At 40.1% G+C, this 20,135-nt stretch overlaps 1 protein-coding gene across 5 annotated transcripts in view; it reads left to right on the plus strand.

Annotated features, from left to right (window-relative positions):
- The window catches only part of LOC133483807 (rac GTPase-activating protein 1-like), a 52,912-nt gene that overhangs the window by 11,800 nt on the left and 20,977 nt on the right, over positions 1-20,135 (plus strand). For 3 of the 5 annotated variants that reach the window (XM_061785562.1, XM_061785561.1, XM_061785559.1), the window contains exon 17: positions 1,460-2,582. The exons of the other annotated variants lie outside the window; for them this stretch is intronic. In XM_061785562.1, the coding sequence (XP_061641546.1) occupies positions 1,460-1,529 (70 nt within the window). In that variant the 3' untranslated portion in view covers positions 1,530-2,582. Of the gene's footprint in view, positions 1-1,459; positions 2,583-20,135 lie in introns of those variants that run through there. 5 annotated transcript variants of the gene reach the window in all.

Below are 20,135 nucleotides of genomic sequence, written 5' to 3' on the forward strand. Positions count from 1 at the left end.
CACTAGCTTGCTAGGCTACATAAGGTTTTGTTGCCTGCTTGCAAGCCATATTGTATTAAAAGTACGTGAACATACCTCAAGCAGTCCTTAAATGGATAGCCCAAAACTTCATTCATCCATTGTTTGACAACAACTTGGAAACAGTTGTATCCGGTTGTGGTGAAAGGTGACGTTTTCTGGACACGCCTCCCCGATAGCGTTCGATTTGCCAAGATAAAGCCCAGTGATCGTAAAAGACACGATACGGTGGTATCGGAATACACATCTTGTAGTGTTGCCACCGTCTGACCGAGAGATGGCAAGATTTGATGGCCGTATTCTGACAGTGTGCGTGAAAGACCAAATTTGTCCTGTACTCTGATCCAGTCATTATCCAGAACACGTTTTCCATTCTCTCTCCTCGGTCTCACATATTTTTTAACCTTCTTCCAGGCGAAACAAATAGCTTCTCCAGTGCTGACGGAGGGGAAAAAAAGCTTAACATTGAGCTAAAACTTCACCATAGCAACTTTAAATCACAATGAATTGGGACAAAATTCACAAACGTTGTCTCACAGTATCACAAACTCTAACCTTGTGCCTCATCGGTGAAAATCCGGAAAGGAATCAGCGTTTTATAGCATTTGGTTCATCTATTAGAAGACTTAAAAAAAAAAAAAAAAAAAAAAAAAAAAAAAAATTATATATATATATATATATATATATATATATCACCGATGCTGCGTGAAATTACTTTTCGTGTCAAAATGCTGAGTTGCGGTGCGTACCCTTCAAAATAAAAGGTCACAATCTTAATACAGGAAGTCAAGTTAAAACCATTTGCTATATTTAACTTTTAGCTGAAACACTAATTAATGAGTATTAAGTCTATTGGGTTAGTTCCACACACATTGCCTTATCGTTCAAAGGTTTGATATTGATACTGGTTATAAAGAACCTCGGGTTTTTTGGGCAGCTCTGCAACTCAATATCTGGAACCCAGTCACTCATCACATTTTAAGCGGGTCAGATAAACTATTAGCTGAAATCAGTTTTTCCAATCTAAATGATTAAAAAGTATATTAGTTTGTCAAGGTAATAAAGAGATTAACAATTTCTTTATTTCTGATAAAATTGTCACGAGCCCAAAAAAAGATCAGATCAGATAATTTTCAAGATAGGTATTTATAGATGTAAATTTAGATATGCCCTAATTTGTATACAGGCAAAATTCTGCAAGGAAGGCAAGCAATGTTCTGCCAAACAAAAACATGATGTACAGTATAATGTGCTTGCAAAGCCTTTAATAAAGTTTGCTTAGCGATTTTAGCCCAAGATTCAATGTTAATGTAGACCTAGTAGATTTTCAAAAATATTTACTAGTATGCATAACCTTTCAGGTACTAATGCAAATATTGGGGCATTTGATGCATTTTAATGTGCTCTAAATTCTAAACATGTCATCTACAACCATCTTTAGATTTGCGGGAAAGAGCAAAGCATCTGCTAACCCTGGGGGTAAGTTCTTCGAGTCTCCACATCTGAAGTAACGGCCAACTGGAGATACAAAAAAAAAACGCTGATAATGAGTTCTGTATTACTTGCTGCAATAACAAGCTCCATTTCCACAAGAATGTGAGTAAAACTAACGTGCAATTTTAGCTTAAGAATGCATTATATAGACGTCTTTCTTTCTAATCAGATTTGTAAACATGAAGAATGTGTATACATTTGAATGATCTTTGATTCATACAGTATGTCCTGAGTTACTATGGACCAAAATTGTGCTAATGAGGTTTCAATGCTTTGACAACGCAACTGCAGTTCATCTGTTAGAAGGATCTTTTTCTTTGTGTGCGCAATCATCCATTGATGGATGTGTGGTTGTAACCACAGCCTCAGATGGAGCAGCAAATGAAACTGGGCCAAAGGGAGAAAAAAATTAAACATTAGTTTGGCTTTAGAATCTTGTCATTGAACATGCTTTAAACTTTGCTTGAGACACTGTATTTAATGTTTGTTGTGTGGTTAAGCGATTATCAATCAGACCAATCTATATGCCTATGTAACACTACTAATAACACTGCTACTGAATGGGAATTATGCAATATTTTGCACTGTATCTATGCAACAAACTGAATAGGTATACTTACCAGTTACCACTAGAGGCTGCTGTTGTATTACTGTTATGATTTCATTATATGATCATGCTATTATTGTAACTGACTTCTATGATTGCCCTAATTGAGGACAGCACACTCTGTATTGACTCACTGGATACTTATTAATGTAGAAACAGTCCATTCAAGCCTTGTGTGCCAACATCTTAACGACTGCCATTATATTATGTTTGCATTTTAGACCTAATACATTTGTATGCCTGCCTTTGCCTTTTTTTTGTTTTTTTTTTAGTTAAAAATGCTTGCTCCAAAACACGATACAAATGAGTCAGAAGTGTTTGGGAATTACAAAGAAACTGTCATCCAACTGGTTTTGCTTCTTCTGCGCATAATCTGTTCTGCTAACCTAAATTGGAGCCCAGTGGAGCTGTTAAAAAAAAAAAACAGTCCACGGGTGAGGTAAAAATAAAGCATCAAATGTCATTTTTTTCCTTTTCTCTTCTTGGTGTTTATACATTTGAAAAGCTTTTGAGGTGATGCTCATTATGATGTGGGCTTTGTTCTTGGCAGCTCAGCCTCCTACATCTTGGACATAAATTAGCCATATCTGCCCTTAATTTATCCTTAACTCCAAGCATGTTCCTGTCTCTGTTAGTGTAAAACCCTTTGTTTAATTTGCTCCATTTTCCTGGTGGAAACTTCTTAGTGCTATAGGAAATATGTGAAAGCATAAAGTGCCAGTCATTCTGAATTGTAGTGCAGTTTTGCTCATTGTTCCAGTAGCCATTGCAGCCACTGTGTTGCCCTAATCTGAGATGAATGGACAGGTGATCAAATCTGACATAGGAAGTAAAGAAATTATCATTTATATATGGTAACCAATGGTTATTTCTACAATTGATTGCATGGACAGCATAGCTATTGACAGACATTTTTTCTGACCTTGCTGAATACTGAATTTCTAGCCATTGGACAGATGTGGTGTAGAAATGTTAAAATATATGACAGTTTATCTGCCCCCCGTCTTTACCGAGGAGACTCTTCAAAAATGTTTGCATTTCAAATCAACATTAATAGTTGATTAGCCTGAAATGAGGTCTCCTGTGTGTACCCTCTTGTGGGAATGCTGTTTATTTGTCGTACTGTGCAGCATAAGCTCGCCTGCTGCAGGCATCAAACAGTTGGCTGCGTCTGTGTGCGCGAGCTCCCTCCATGTTCTAGCCTGAGTGTGCACAGTTAGAGCTCCACTCTGCTGTGGGACTGCAGGGGCCAAATGAGTAACTAGTCCAATTAAGAGCGCTAAGATAAATTACAATGTAAGCTTGTAAACACACAACCATATTAAAGTGATCTATTTATATAGTAAAGTGTTGGTCATGGTGCAGTAGGATGACATGGTATGGTTACAGTTTCTGGGAGATTAATGCAATCAAAGCATTATTGTATTCCTAAGATTCATTTGTTGCTCTTATTGACAGTTTGAAGATCGAGTTTATGTTCATCATCCTCCAGCTTTGTAGAGCTTGTACGCCTGTCTGGCTACTCCAGTTTAGGGCCAATAAATCAGTGCCTCTGATTCGTCAACTCAATAACTGCCAGTCAAATCTGGCCAATGCAGTCTGCTACAGTAAACAGCCATTTTAACACTGCACAAACATGGCATTTTGTGTTCAATAACCGGTGTATATGAATTTGTTCCAGAAAACGGACACATTGTTGAAAGTATTTACTGCTAAAACTTGTAAGTGGATAACTTGTGTAGATCAGTTGAGTAGTTATCCTGTTTAAGGCAACAACATATATAAACATGAGCGCACTGTCAATATTTTCCATTGTTTGCAGGCTAGGGAAAAAAGGCTCCTCCAGATTTGTTTCTATTTTTAGTGAGTTCTGAAGTCAATATGCTTTCCACTTGGTGAGGTAAATGTACAAAACAGTGTGAAAGCAAACTATAGTTGACAGGCTAACTGCAAAATGTTTTTTTTTTTTTGCTCGTTTGCCTTTCAGTGCTCTCATATCTTAGGCTCTACGTTAACCCCCGCCAACAACATGCATACGTACATTCCCCCTCCACACCTTTGAATCAAACTGTCATCTTAGTTGGCTACCATGCGTGGTCGATACCTTGTTACCACAGAGAAATCAATTATCTCGACCAAGCAGCAGGCGTCTGCAGCAGTAATGATAGAATGTTCCTTCTTTCCAGACAATGACCATGGTCATTAAATATGAATTTATCATTGGCTGATGAGATCTATTGGGCCCTGGGTTCATGCTCTCTGGCTACAAGTGTAAACTATGAGTAACTAAGGGAAACAGATTGTCATGATAATGTGTGCCTGAAATGGCACTGAATTGATTAGGCGAGTAAAATGATGCAATTTATTCAGTACTAGAACAATGTCTTGCTACTTTTTTTCTTGAGCCCATCAGTTCTTCTGTATTTCTTTTCTCCCTTTCTTACCATACCATATCAGGCGTGGAGAACCGCACCGCATAAATCAAAATGCAGCATTAGTTTGGTAAAGGCGGAATCCATCCATCCATTTTCTACACTGCCTTGTCCTCATTAGGTTCTCGGCCTGGGTGAGCTTAAGTCTATCGCAACTGACTTTTGGAATATGGGACTGAGCCAGAGTATATGAATAAAACCAGCAAAAGCACGGGGAGAACATGCAAATTCCACACGGGAAGGCCAGAGCTGAGATTTGAATCCCAAACATCAGAATTGTGAAGCAGATGTGCTATCCACTAGGCCCAGCATGCTACCCTTGAAGGGAGAATATTTAATAAAATGTTTATATTGGATCTTAAAAAAAAAAAAAAGAATCTTATTGGTCTGTTAAATATAATTGTGTTGTGGCCAGCTGGTATGTTAACATCTGTTATAGCAGTAATAAATATATTTTTTTCATTTTATTGGATGAAGAAATGTATCCATGTAGACCTGGAAGCACATGGGGCATATTTGCCAACAGTCATAACTAACTATACTTATTTAATGTGGACACAGTAGCCTATGAATAATGGATTGAGATTTGGGGACCCTTTATTTTTCCACAATGTGAGAGTCAAAATATTTATGGAGCTCTTTTTATACAATGATCTGCATCTCAAAGTGCATTACATAGTTAAAATCGATCCCCTCTGGCCATTCATCCATACAGATACATACATGCGCGATACACACACACACACAGTTTAAAAAATAAATAAAAATAACGGTCAGCATGCAGCTGGAAACGAGCTTGGCTCGCCACAAGGTCAATCGGCAGGAAACCTACGAGCACACCCCGAGGTGCCCCCAATTTTTCTTCCGCCTCCTTTGTTTTTGTGTTATTTTTCTACAACTAAACCTGCTTTGTTTTCCTCCTGAGATGTCCGGAGAAAGAACATTTCCAACGACCAACTGGTCTATGGTCGTGAGTACCGCACAATAAGGATGGATAATAAGGCTGTACAATATTGGTGCCTAATAATTTCAGGGAAATTACTATCTTCACAGAAAATACCAACTTTGCCTTCTCTCTGTCGTCTGTACTGTACACATTTAACGTTCACATTTTCAACGTTATTCCAGCAGCATAGTGCTCCATTTCCCTTTTCGTGCACCTATCTTTCTTTCACCAGTATTAGTGTTTTCTTCTTCCTGTAGTTAGACTCTGTGTGTGTTTCCCTATCGATCCCTTGTAGATGTCATTAAATATTCTATAAAATTCCACTTGTGTATTGAGTTTAATAAGGACGCCTCTGTAATCTAGAACTCTTATTTCATAACGTAGCAACCTTTAGATTATGAGACTGATAACAGCTTTGTCGTTGCTTTTATACAAAAAGTGGCGTGGTGCCCTTTACGAGACAAAAATAGCTTGATTCATAACGTTAAGCGTCAAATCACACTTGACGCTGCTTCAACAAATGTATTTCTTAAATAAATGACGTTTTATCCAAATGCAAATATATGGTGCAAGCTAGAGAGAAACTTTTTTTTTTCTGATGAAAGAAGGGTGTGATCTTTTGGTGGTTTTGGTGTGTCATAGTACACAATATTTCGTGGGGCTTGAAAAATGAGTGAAATTGCTCGAAAATGCCCGGCAGTCTAGGGGTTCCCTGCTCAGGGAACGGCTGGCAGTGAATGAGTTAAGGACAATGTTTGTCGTTTAGAAGTTTATCTCTCAGGGCCAATGACAAAAACTTCAGTTTTGTCCTGGTTAAGCTGGAGAAAGTTCTCTGCCATCCAGGCTTTGATGTCTAAAATGCAGTTTAAAGGAGTATCCATTTGACTGGTGTCTTCAGAAGACGCGGAGATGTATAGCTGCGTATCATCAGCAAAGCTGTGGAAGTTAACGCCATGCCTCCTGATGGCACTGTCAAGACGGAGCATGTTCAAATTGACTAGGACGGGCTAAAATGGATCCCTGCGGCACACCACATTATTTCATGGATTTCTGAAGAGCATGTGTCCAGACTTACCATAAAAGTTCTTTTGGTGAGGTAGGATAGGAACCATTTGTGTATAGTGCCAGAGAGGCCAACCAGGTGTTTGTTTAAAAGAATAGTGTGGTCTACCGTGTCAAAGGCAGCGCTAAGATCCAGTAAAACCAACAGTTAATTTACGGTTATCAGGATTAACCTTGAGAGAACCTTCTCTTTCAACACATTACAGGAGAAAGTATCTCCAAACTTGACAGGTAAAGTACATCTAATGTTCGAATAGTTGGCTTATTCAACAATGTAGACAGACTATAGCGGCATCTCAGTGATAAATTAATATTTATGATATTCATTGTGGTCTTGTAAATATAGTTGGAGACCACACGTCGCAAGTTTATCTCCTTATTCGGTGTACTAAAGGGGCAAAAGTACACGCGGACAGGCTTTGCTGCAATTGGTATATTTTACAGTAACTCCAAAGCTGTTGGGGCATATTTTGATAATGTATTTAAAGTAAATGTAATGTTTGAATTGTGTATAAGCAATCTGTTTCATACAAAAGAAGTTACAACAGCCTCTTGTTTGTACAGTGGATTCTGAAGTTGTAAAATATGTATGGAACTAAAATCTTCGGGAAGGATTGCACAACTACTTCTGTCCAGGCATGTCTGAGATCATAAGCAAATTACTTGGGACTTCAGCTCATGAGACGGCAAGTCTTTTTTTTTTTTTTTTTTTTGAGTGATGCTATGTTGTCGAACAGGAAACGTGTGATGATAACCTTAGAATCAGGTAATTATCTCCCTCTGCATACTCAAGACTTTCACACAGCATCGAAATAAAGGGTGAGTACATATGTTATTTTCTAAAGGGGAAATATCCATGGCAGAAGTGCGAAACATATCTTCAGGACTTTCTAATTGGTGTTTTTCACTTTGGATGATGAGAAGAGGGACCTATCCTCATATTTAGTCTGTCTGGAAGATAATCACGCACTTTGTTGTGGCAGAAAAGTCACCTGACCCAAACCTCCGATCAGGTTAGCTGTGAAAATCTTGAAGCGCAACACTTGCTATCTACATCTGATTCGACTTTAGATGGGAGCTTTTGGTTTTGGCCATCGATATTATGGAAAATAGACTTTAATGGCTTGTACACAAATATAGCATAGTTGGGTTTCTGCCATGCATGCCAACAATCAAGTATTGTAAACCTTTTATCTGCTGATAGTAAAGTGAGCTAGGCATTCTGCACTCCTGCCCCGTTGTTACGCTATACATTTACGTACAGTATACCTGCCCCAACACAGTTTCTTTGACCAAGGTGGGCAAAGATCCAGAGCCATTTTCAAGCAACAGTCGCAGTTTGGCCACTACCTTATCTGAAAACACTATCATGCAGAAACAGCCACATCACCATGTTATGATGTCAAAGCCAAAAGGTAAGCAGAGTTGCATTGCATTTTGTTGGATGCACAGATTAGTGTTTGCTTCTGGTAAGCAGCACATACTTGATTGTTAGTTTTGGACACAGTGGTGGGGGTTGTTTGAGTTTGTTGGTGTGTCCATGCACCATATGCACACAGTGTAATGTATGAAGCGCTGCCTCCACGAGTATTAAAAAAAAAAAAAAATGCTTACATTGTCTTTATGGGTTCTCACAAGTAGAAGCAGTCTGTTTGCCTGTTCTATCCCCTAGCGCTGCCAATATGGTAACAAAATCCATGTCCAGTCCATAGATGTGAATAGGTACATATGAATAGGTGGTTACATTTTGAGCTGTGTGCCGACAGCGAGACTATGCTAGGAAAGTCAAAGTAAGTGGACAACAAGAAAACCAAAAGATCAAGGAAGGATGCCAGTACGTTGTGCTGCATATGGTTGTGTACTGTGCCGTACAATTACTATCCTTGCAAGAGTAAAAATATATATATTTGTTAGTTTTTTTCAAATGTTATGTATTGATAGCAAGCGTTTTGGCATTGACAAAAAAAGTAAACCTTGAAAATCGGTTTCGATATGAGCAAGTTATGATGTAATTTCAATATCCATCCATTCCCTTAGATGGGAATGTCCACCTCCCCAACATGGCCCGTCACACAGGCACGTTGGTAAGCCAAGTCGATACAGCACACTGGTATATCATAGTCTTCATATCTATGGTCCAGTTGCTCACTTGCATGGAACAGTGGCACCCTCCCATAGTGTTGTTTTGTTCGCGAACATTTCGTTCAGAAGAACGTATCTTTTTAGTGAACAAACTGAACCAAATCAGTTTATGCAATGAGTCGTTCTTTTAGCTTGGCCGCCGCCGTGAGGCAAGCGAGTCGGCTGGGAGCGGAAACAGAACTGTTGAAGCGTTCTGTCACTCACTTCTGCATCTTCGGCGAATGACCAATGAGCAGCCAGCGTCAGGCAGTGCCGTGCAGGCGGGGAAGGTGCTTAAGTGAACTGGTGTACTGAAGAACTGAAGAGTGATTCGTTCAGTGAACTGAGGAATTGAAGAACTGAAGAGTGATTGATTGGTTGAACTTATCATTCGCGATCCGTGAGACACAAGTGATTCGTTCGTTGAACTTCGTTTGTGATCCGCTAAGGAGCGATGTACTAGTACGATGAGTGATTCGTTTGTGCAAAGAACGACGTACTACACAGTGAACGTACTCATGAGTGATTTTAACCGCAAGGACAACAGCAATAGCTATAGACAGCTATGACAATAGCTTGAAACTGGCAGTTTCAAGCTAACGGCTAATTTTTGAGTCTGTCATGCTCATAAAAACAAGCACACACATTTACATACATGCAAATCAGTCGCCTTTTGGCGAAATTCACCGTTTTGAGGCCATTTACATAAATCATATATTTTTCCAGTCACTGGTGGTATCGTGGTACACTCGCCTGACTTTGGTGCGGGCAGCGTGGATTCAGTTCCTACTCAGTGACGGTGTGAATGTGAGTGCGAATGGTTGTCTGTGTCGACGTGCCCTGTGACTGTCTGGCGACCAGTTCAGGGTGTAGGGTTTCGCCCGAAGTCAGCTGGGATAGGCTCCAGCGCCACGCGACCCTAACCAGGATAAGCGGTGGATGTTCTTTTCTCTTTTCATTCATTCCCCTCTCAAACCTTGTTCTGTCTGACTGATTTTTTCCAATAAATATCTTTCACAAATAACAACAGAGGGAGTATTTAAAACACATGTTGCACAGAAAAACTGTTCTGGATGTTACGATGGCATAATGGTATACAAATCCTCCATTCTGCATGACCAAGCAGTCAAACAGGACAGGTTAAAGTATATGGGGAGGGAAAAGTATATAGTTCAACATAAACATAGCCTTGACCATAAAATTGGCTGCTTATTTGAATCTGATGAGTTGCGATTGGCTGGCGACCAATTCAGGGTGTACCCCGCCTCTCGCCCGAAGATAGCTTAGATAGGCTCCAGCACGCCCGCAACCCTAGTAAGGATGAGTGATGCAGAAAATGGATGCTTGGAGTTTGTTTGTTTTTTCAATATAAAAACTGCTCTCTATAGAGTACGTCATCATGCCATTGGCTGGCCTCACACGTCAAGGATGTCTTCTGTGTTTTTATGACAAACATCAAAGCCAAAATTACCGGCCTGTGAGTGACACTTGCATGAAATGCCACTGCCGCGTTCGTGGGCAAGCAGGCTTTTAAATGTGATGTTTGGGCACCTTCAGGTGACAGGAGAGATGGCAGTGATGCCAGGAATGGCTGACTGCTATGTGGGGCACGCCAGCCTTTCCCAAACTGAGGCCATTTGGGTTTTTAATGAGCCCTCCAACAACTTCACTGTTGTCTGCTGATAGAAGAGGGGGGGGGGGGGGGGGGGAGACTCATAGCACGCCCATTACCACAGCCTGGGAGAAAGTAAGGAGCACAAATGAGGGCTTGCTCTTAAAGCAGCAATAAATTCCATTTTAATGGGGCACCACAAGGACTAGCAGGTACTCAGCTGTCTGTTGTGTTTGATGCCAAATTGTGCAGAATAAACAGATTTGCTTTGTAGCTGCTCCATGCACACTCTTTCTCACTAGACCATATCCCCAGTCATTGCTCTTACGCAAGAATTTGATGAACTGTCACAAAAATGACAAGTGTGTTTGATATTGTTTTCCCCCTCTCTGCTAAGATGAGTGCTCATATCAAGATGTAATTCAAACACCAGCATTTTATTTTAAAGGGAGATGCAAGCCACATTTTCCCCTTTTGTTTTGCAATTGATAAATCTTTGATCATCCACAGTAGTTTTAGCACAGACAAGCTACCACCCACTCAAAAGCATCTACATTCACAAATGAAGAAAAAAAATAATTTCAACTTTACTTAGATCTATAATATTGCAGCATTTTGAATTCAACCAGCATTTTCTTGGATAAATACAGTACATCTACAGTGGACAAGAGCAAATCGAATTTTTTTTGCCCTTAAATACCAGTCCTCAAAGGGTGGGTGGGGGGAGAGGGGATAATCAATGCCCCCCCCCAGCCCCCACCCACCAAGGTGGACGCCCAGGGCCACCCTCTCTTGCACACCAATGTTCTGCACGCCAATGTTCTGGAGCCTACAATATTATACTCCACTGTCTCCCCTTTTGGGTAACTGTTACTCGTTCAATGGGGTGTGTTTTTTGTGCTGCACTAATTTGAAATAAGTTTGGATCTGAGAAGAAAATTGGAACATAAATGGCAAAGTGACCCTTGTTTATACTGACTTGTATAACCCTCTTCTGCATGTTTGTGACTACCTTTGATCAAGATATACAGTAGGCGAATGTCTTATTGTTTCATTGTCTCATTATTAGCAGTTAATTTATTTTTACCCTTTGTATGGCAGCTAGAAATGTTAAAAGGGTTACTTAATGGAGGCCCCCACACACGCACAGTTTGAAATAGTTCCTAGGTCTTTGACATTCTTCAATCAAATTACACAAAGGATAAAGAATTACAGCACACTTAATATCCATTTGTCACTCTGGTTCAAATCATGCCGTTTTTGGGTGGTGGTTCTGTCACATATGGTATGAGTACAGCTTTCATTACCATGACTTTTCTGCCCCCATTAATGACTTATTTTTTTTAATTTTTTTTTTAATTTTTGTCCTAAAAGCAATTAGCAACAAATCCAGTGACTTTTATTATTATTGTAGACAGACTACCTCCAGAGCAGGAGATGTTTACCCCTCTGCGCCCAGACTGCTATAGTCTATTTGTATACAAGTGAATATTCATACTATGTCACCTTTAAAACATTGCCTGTACAGTTAATAAAGGTTTTATGATGGCAAGAGTTTAAATCTGGGAATGATTATTTCAGTTATAATGGATTCATCTGTGGAAATTTGTTTTGAAATAAGAACAAATTCGGCAATTGGGAAATGGACTGTTGTGTAGATGCAGTAAAGTGTTGAGCATGTGAAACCAATAGAAGACACATTATTACTTGGGCATGCTTACCTCCATGTAGCACTGAGTGCATCCACACACATGCACACCACTGATTTTTGTTTTTATCTTGAATTATAAATAGTTTTCACATACTAAGCCCTCACATGTGCATGCACATATAAACAAATGCAAATCCCTGTAAGAGTGCAGGTGGATTTTTCTTGTTACTTCTTACATGAGTGCATCTCAATCCTTGTGACTGAATGTGAATGTTTGTGCAGGTGCGCGTAATATGGAATAGTGGAGTCTACAGGATAGACCATGTTTTTTTCCTTTGAGAAAGCATCGACTGTTTCAAAAAAAAAAATTCTGCATGGATAGACCCAGCCATAAGTAGTATTTTTATGCATTCATGTAGACGTCTATCTTTTAAATGCACATACCAAATCCCATGTCATCATATTTTTAGCAGTCTCTTTTCATTAGTGTCAATTGTAATGCTACAAACACGACTGCTATTACCAATCGCTGATGTCAGTTTAGCCTAGAGTTTAAGTCTGATGTAACGTATTTCACACACAGTGTGTTCAACACCAAAAGGATTTCTCACACTTGGTGTAAATGATGACAAAGTGGGATCTTGTACTAACACACGTCTTTAATGTCTTTCAGCAGAAGACAACAACATAACACTGGCGAGAATCCCAGAGATCTTATACAACACAGTTGCAGCACGGAATTGTCATATAATACCGGTATATGCGGAGACACGTATTGGCATCGTTATATACGGTAACATTTCCCCCTCTTTTGTGGTAGTTTTGAGAGCATAAATGTTAATTTTGTACTGTACAACATAAATTGGGTCATTCTTTCAAAAGTGAAATAATTTAGTTACTTCCTACAACTTCAGCTCAACTGTTATACCTGAATTCACAACATAAACTTCAACTGAACATGAACAATATAACCATCAGCTGCAATATATTTTTTTTTTTTACAACCTACTTTTTTTATTTTATTTTAATCCTCCACCCTCCCCAGCTCCAAAGGCCTCGTCTCCCAGTCTTTAAAGGTCAAGCCTGATGACTGGTTTGCATACCCATTCAGAACGGGGGCACTGTTTGAGTAGGTAGGGAATTTGAGGGCGTAGACTCACTCAGACTCTCATGATGGTTTTGGTGGACTGTTTTTTTTTTTTTTCCGGGAAACCGACTACGGTTGCAGATGACAGCGGTTCTGCCTCAGCTCTGTTCCTCGTGGCGTCCAAATGATGAAGGATGTCAGTGTTGTACTCTTGCTTGAGACCAGCACTGGCAAACACCACAACTTCTTATGATCCAGCTTGGAAAGTACCTGATCACCTGGCCTTAGGGCAGGTAAGGTTCCGGCTCAATGGCATCGGTCGAAGTAGTCAACCTGTTATGTTTTTTCCTTCTTGTCTGATTCCTGCACACTTGTCCTGCTGGGCCATTGCGGGGTGAGGTTTTTTTTCAAAGTTGAGTGTCGTTCTGATTTTCCTCCCGATCAACAGCTCAACTGGGTTGTAGCAGGGAGTATCCCTGTAGCACAATAGAGCCATAACCGGGTCTACCTGCTTGAGAATTTTCTTCACCGTCTGTATGGCCTGTGGGTGATGAGGGCTGGACGTGTAATGTAAGAAGTCGAGTTGCTTGGCGAACTCTTGGGACAAAATTGTTAACTGGAGACCATTGTGGCACACGACCTCATCTAGATTGCCAAACCTTGTGAAAATGTTTTCCAGCTTTTGGATCACTCGTGTTCTTGTTGTAGATGTCGGGTGCATTTCTACAAACCTGGAGGAGTAATCTGTGATTACGAGGTAGTTTTGTTGTTTGAATTCACAAGGATCATCCAGTTTGCTTGTAGGGATCCCTTCTACCACACTAGCTACATACAGGTGCTGCAGGAGCCCCTCATTGTGTGTTTCATTTTCAGTCTTGATGCTGGCCAGTGGGCTGCATGATAGCGTGTCTGCAAAAATACGGGTTCTCCCGGCAGCATATTCAGCAACCGGGTTGAATTTCATGAGTCTCATTGTAAGATGCTGGCATCAAAAAGATATGTTGTGCAGGCAGCAGTTATTGATGAGGGGTACAAGTGGTTTGTGGTCAGTTACTATCTTAAAGTCAGTCCATAAAGGTATTAGTCAAACATTTCGCACACCCACACACACACCACCGCCCAGAGCTTCCTTCTCAATTTGTGCATAGCGAGACTCTGCTTAACTGAGCCTTTGGTGTAGATAAATTTACATTTATATGATTAGGGCAGCACGGTGGTTGAAACTGACTAGCATGTCTGCCACATAGTTTTGGGTTTGGAGTTCGAATCTCAGCTCCGTCCTGTGTGGATTTAGCATTTTCTTGCTGTGCGGATGTGGATTTTCTCCCAGTGTTCTGGCTTCCTCCCACATTCCAAAAACATGCATGTTAGCTTCAGTGAAACATCTAAACCGTCTGTAGGTGTGAAAGTGAGTGTGAATGGTTGTTTGTCTATGTTCCCTGTGATTGACTGGTGACCGTTCCAGGATGTACCTTGCCTCTAGTCAGGTGGGATAGGCTCCAGCTCACCCGGGACCCTCATAAGAAATATGCGGGATATAAAATGGAGGGATTAATGTACTGTGTTTAATTATATATTATATTGTTTTCCATATATTACTTTAAAAAAAAAACATCAATACCCTTGCTGTAATTTCGCTACTTGCCACTAGAAGACACTGTTGCACCCTGTATCCCACCCAGGCGTCATGAATGAGACGGCTTCTTCCCCACAAACTACATGCAGTCATCCCACCCATTTCCCCCCAGCGCTATCATTTATGTGGTAGTGACAATGTCAGTATCCTTATCGTTAGTCCCAAATGAAATTTTAATTAGAAATGATAACATTTTCCTTTGACAGACTCTAGATGTGACAGGTGTCAACATCTTTCCCTGAACTCCCCCAGAAGGAACTCTTGAAATTGGGTAGTTCAGAGTGCATAAATAGAGCCATTTCTGATTTGATAAATGTATTAATCTTGTTCGCCCTTCAATCCAAGCTGTCCAGAACTGTTTTGATATGAATAAATTATCCTTTATAGCACATTCCACAGTCATCACATGGTTGACACTCAGCTGTCATTCTATCATGACTTTAAAGAAACACATCATTTCAAAATATTGTATGTCTCAAAATATCACAAACAGGTGATGAAAGTGTACATACTGAGACAGAAAACATTCCTAAACTCCAAAAGTTGCGCAAGACCTACATGATCCAAATCACACTGTTTAGTGGAAATATATCGAAAGTCAAATCGCCTTAAACTTCAAGAAGCTCTTACACAATTGTCCAGACAGTTCCAAAACAGATGCCTATTACTTCAAAAAACCTTACAGTTTTCACACCATGTTATACATAAAATATTGCCGAGGTGGTTGTGTTCATGAGAGATGTAAATATTTGTTAGTTGTGGCATAGTCCATTGGTCCCAATATTGCAAGTTTACTCTGATCTGTAATGCAATGTAGTTCTTTGGTATATACTGGCAGAAAAGTGACATACTGGATGGCACGACTACCTCAGTGTCGAGATGTTCAGGGTTCGAATCTCGGCCTAAGCTTTCCTGTTCAGGAGCTTGCATGGTCTGGGTGGGTTTTCACTGGGTACTCCGGCTTCCTCCCCATCATAAAAACATGAGTAAGAGTAAATTGTCAATACTTGTGAGTGTGAATGGTTGGTTGTCTAATGTGCCCTACGATTAGCTGGCTGACCAGTGCAGGATATACCCCGCCTCTCACCCAAAATGAGCTGGGATACCAGACCTGTCTCCCATTGAAAATGTGTGGCGCATAATAAAGCGTAAAATACGAAAACGGAGACCCCGGACTGTTGAACAGCTGAAGCTGTACATCAAACAAGAATGGGAAATAATTCCACCTACAAAGCTTCAACAATTGGTGTCCTCAGTTCCCAAACGTTTATTGAATGTTGTTAAAAGAAAAGGTGATGTAACACAGCGGTAAACATGACCCTGTCCTATCTTTTTTGGAACGTGTTGCAGCCATAAAATTCCAACTTAATGATTATTTGCTAAAAACAAAGTTGATCAGTTTAAACATTAAATATCTTGTCTTTGTAGTGTATTCAATTAAATATAGGTTGAACATGATTTGCAAATCATTCTGTTTTTATTTATGTTTAACACAACATCCCAACTTCATTGGAATTGGAGTTCTAAAATGTAAAAACAATAACACTCAATCTCAATTCTTAAAAAAATTACACTGGCATAATCCAAAGGTGATTAGAATATAAATTTCTTAAACATTAGTAACTATCAGACAAGTGTAAAAAGAAGTTGACCAGTGTAAAAACAATTCACCACAATTATCACCTTGACAAGTGACAATCATTTTACGATCATTGGGCTTTATCTTGTCAACTCAAATGCGACCGGATACACTCGTTTTGTGGCGACGACAAGAGTGGATTGCGCTCTTGTTGTCTTACTGTATTATAAGGACAAAATGGAGAAAAACGTGTGTTGGTGGTCACCAGTGCTCAGGACAGGAGATGACGCTCGTATAAGGCTTGCTTGAGGTATGTTCACATACTTTGAATACGATACGGCTTGCAAGCAGGCAACACAACGTTATGTAGCCTAGCAAGCTAGTGCTAGCACTAACGGTTGTACGTAAAGATGCCGCCGTTCTGTCGAATCATGCTCTAAAGTTTTGGTGTGGGTGAAGTAATTGAATTACAGTAAGTTAGCACCCATTATTTCTGTCATGGTGTAATGTTGGTTTGACCTGACCTATTAGAATACACGATCTGACTAGAGCAGTGATTTTCCAACTTTATGGCACCAAGGAACCTATTTTACAATTGAAAAATCTCACGGCACACCAACAAACAAAAATGTCACAAAAAGTGGCTACATTAATTACTGTATGTACTTCCTGCCATCTAATAGAAGGCGGGGATACTTGGTGTGGGGACTTGTATTTAGCCCCACTGTCACATAACAACAGTGCACAAGTGCAGAACAGCTGACGGACACATTTTCAGAGATAGGCAGATAACAAACAATTTACTGTTTATTTTATTTACAAACTTGACTGGTGGGCAGGCAGTCCAAAGACCCAACTATTAGTATACAAGCCATTAAAGAGTCAATTTGCCCTATGTCCCCTTTATTATAAATTAATGGTTATATACAAATCGATGTGGCATTTCAGTCAATAAAATGTAGTTGTGCAGGCTACTAATACAGCAGGACTGTGTGTGCGACTTTGTCTCCTTCATTTGTGAACAAAGTCTTTGTGTGCTGGTTAGGTGTCAAAGACATGAGAGTGTCATATCTTCACTAAGCTGCAGCCTTTGTTTTAATGAACCGTTGTGACTGACACCTGTGTTCCTCCATCCCACCCTCATGTTATCCTCCTTCCCAGCTGTTGCTTGTCAATCATGCTTTTTCTTGTCTCTGTGTCTCAAAATAGAACCTGATGCGAAAAGCCGCCTCGCCTGTTTGGTGACCCGCCATGCAAACGGCGAATAAATTATGTTTCTTTCTTTTAGGTTAATCACTTTGACACCGAGAAATTGTGTTGAAGGCCTAGATGTAGCACATAAATTCACCAGCGTACCTTTTCCACATGTAGCTCAAATTATCCACTTATTATCGCAGGGGTGGAAAGAGGAAAAACGCACTACGAACACTCATACCACAACAATACAACAAATTAAATTCACTCATATCTATTGTAACCACGTCTTTTTCTGTCAGCTCCATTGTAATTTTCTTACAGTCGTTTCGTGGCGGCTGGGGGCTGGGGAGTTTGTCAGTTTCTTTTGTGCTTCAACTGTTTCCGCTTCCAAGATCTAAAGTGTGGGTGTGTTGCTTACTCTTACCATATGAGACTCCTTTTTTCTTTTATATAGTTTAATTAGTTAATGTGTATCTTTATACTTAAATCCCGACCATTTTATGAGCATAACCTTGATACTTATGCTGTGCATTTCTGAAAATGTTCTGCAAATGTTGCTGAAATCTGAAAATATATGTAATATGTGGTAACATATAAACTCCTGCTTGATAGTGAATAGCCTCTGTAGTTTTAGACTGATCTCATGATTTTGTATTTTCAATTAGTGAAAAGCCTTTGTCCTTTTTCTTATAGTTAAAAATCCATCCATCCATCCATCCATTTTCTGTACCGCTTCTCCTCACAAGGGTCGCGGGAGTGCTGGAGCTTTTACAAACTATCATCGAGTAGGAGGCGGGGAACACCCTAAACTGGTTGCCAGCCAATCGCAGGGCACACAGAAACAAACATATCTTCACCCTAACATTATACTGTTTGAAGTGATGGTAAAATATAGTATTTTCAAGGCACAACTTTGTCTTGCACCATTTTTTAGCATGGTATCACTGCGAGGGTTTCAGCAGATGATGCTCATGGTGCCCAAGAATAGGTAAACATGATATAGTGCATAACTCATGTTAGGATTTCTTACTCAGTTCCCATGAGAACAGGACAACTCGAGACTGAGACAGACTCTCGTGAATGAGGTGAGGCACGAGTGCACTGTCTCAGAGCAAACAGAATCTGTGACAGATTTCCAACTGTGCTCCTGTGCAAAGTCTGCCATTCTGTCCAAATGTCTGTGCTGAGGGCCAAAATAAATGCCCAGCCATCCATCCATTTTCTGTACCGCTTATCCTCACTTGCTGGAGTGGCAGCCTATCCCAGCTGACGGAGCGAGAGGTGGTGAACTGTTCAATTACCCTAATAAGCCAGAAAGCCGGAGTAGAAACCCCACACCAGCATGGCAGAACATGCTGGAAGACTGGCTTCGACGCTCAACCACAGAATTGTGGGTCAGAGGTGCTCACTACTCGGCCACCTACTGTTTGCGGAATTACTATATACAGTCCAGTAGAGTACCGTAGTTTTTGGACAATAAGTCGCAGTTTCTTTCATAGTTTGGCCGGGGGTCCGATTTATATTCCGGAGCGATTTATATGTGAAATTATTAACACATTATTATATAATTTCACGTTATATTCACACTAACAACCACAAGAGGGCGCTCTAGGCCTGTGTATATGTACCTGCAACTGACAATGCGCGACGAAAGAGACGTAGGAGAGGAAGCGGCGCATCGTCTAGATGCTTGTTTAGAAGTGAGACCGAGGATGAAGATTTCATTGGATTTAGTGATTTGGAGTGACACTGATGCTTTGGTAAACGGACCCCGATATAACGGATATCGAATAAAACGGACCGCCGGGACTGAACACTGTGTCCAAATATAGTTTCCATTTGTCACTTAAACTTCCGTTGACAAAGTCTGTTTGCTACAGTATTGGTCGCTGTTGTTTACTAGTGCTGTGGTGTAATGCAGGGAGAGAATGGGCCCATGTTGAATGTGGGGCATTGACGTGGCGGCCATGTCATAATGGCTATATCTATTGTCTCTTGTGCCGTAGAACACATGCAGCGCAGCGAGAGAGAGAGAAAGAGTGAGAGAGAGAGAGAGAGAGGCTTGGTGGCAGTGTTAACTGAAGAATAAAAAACACAAGTCTCTGGAGTCCTAACATGCAATTTTTTTGGTACAGTGAAAAGTTTTTGTCAAGCCGTTCACCTTTGGTAAAGGATTTTGAACTCGGAAATAGACGAATTCCTCACGGTTCATGAAAGCAACTCGCCTATGATGAGTACTGTACGTCAACAATGTCACCATGGTCTAGCACACTGGCGTGGTAAGTGGATAAAATGTGAACTTAGTTTAAATATTTATTTATAACTTTGTACTCTAGTGTGCGTTTTAGGCCAAAAAAAAAAACAACAAAACAATTTTGGACTGTACAGTAATATGGGTGCATATAGCCTAAAAAAAAAGTGCGTCAATGTAACGGACAATCGGTTATATTGAACGACCCCTGGGCCCTATCTATCAAGGGTCCACTGTACTGTATAATCAGTGTTGGGGAGTAACTAATTACAAGTATGTAATTTAATTACAAAATTTATGTCATTTTAATCCATTCCATTACTGGGAGAAAATGTGTAATTTTGTTACGGAAATTTCCATAATTACAACTTTAGTTACATTTGAAAAATAGCTGCAAAAAGCTCAGATTTATAAAAATGATTTATTTATTTTTCACTCTCTC

This window comes from Phyllopteryx taeniolatus, chromosome 9 (genome assembly GCF_024500385.1).
Source record: "Phyllopteryx taeniolatus isolate TA_2022b chromosome 9, UOR_Ptae_1.2, whole genome shotgun sequence".
In the NCBI taxonomy this organism is placed as follows: domain Eukaryota; kingdom Metazoa; phylum Chordata; class Actinopteri; order Syngnathiformes; family Syngnathidae; genus Phyllopteryx; species Phyllopteryx taeniolatus.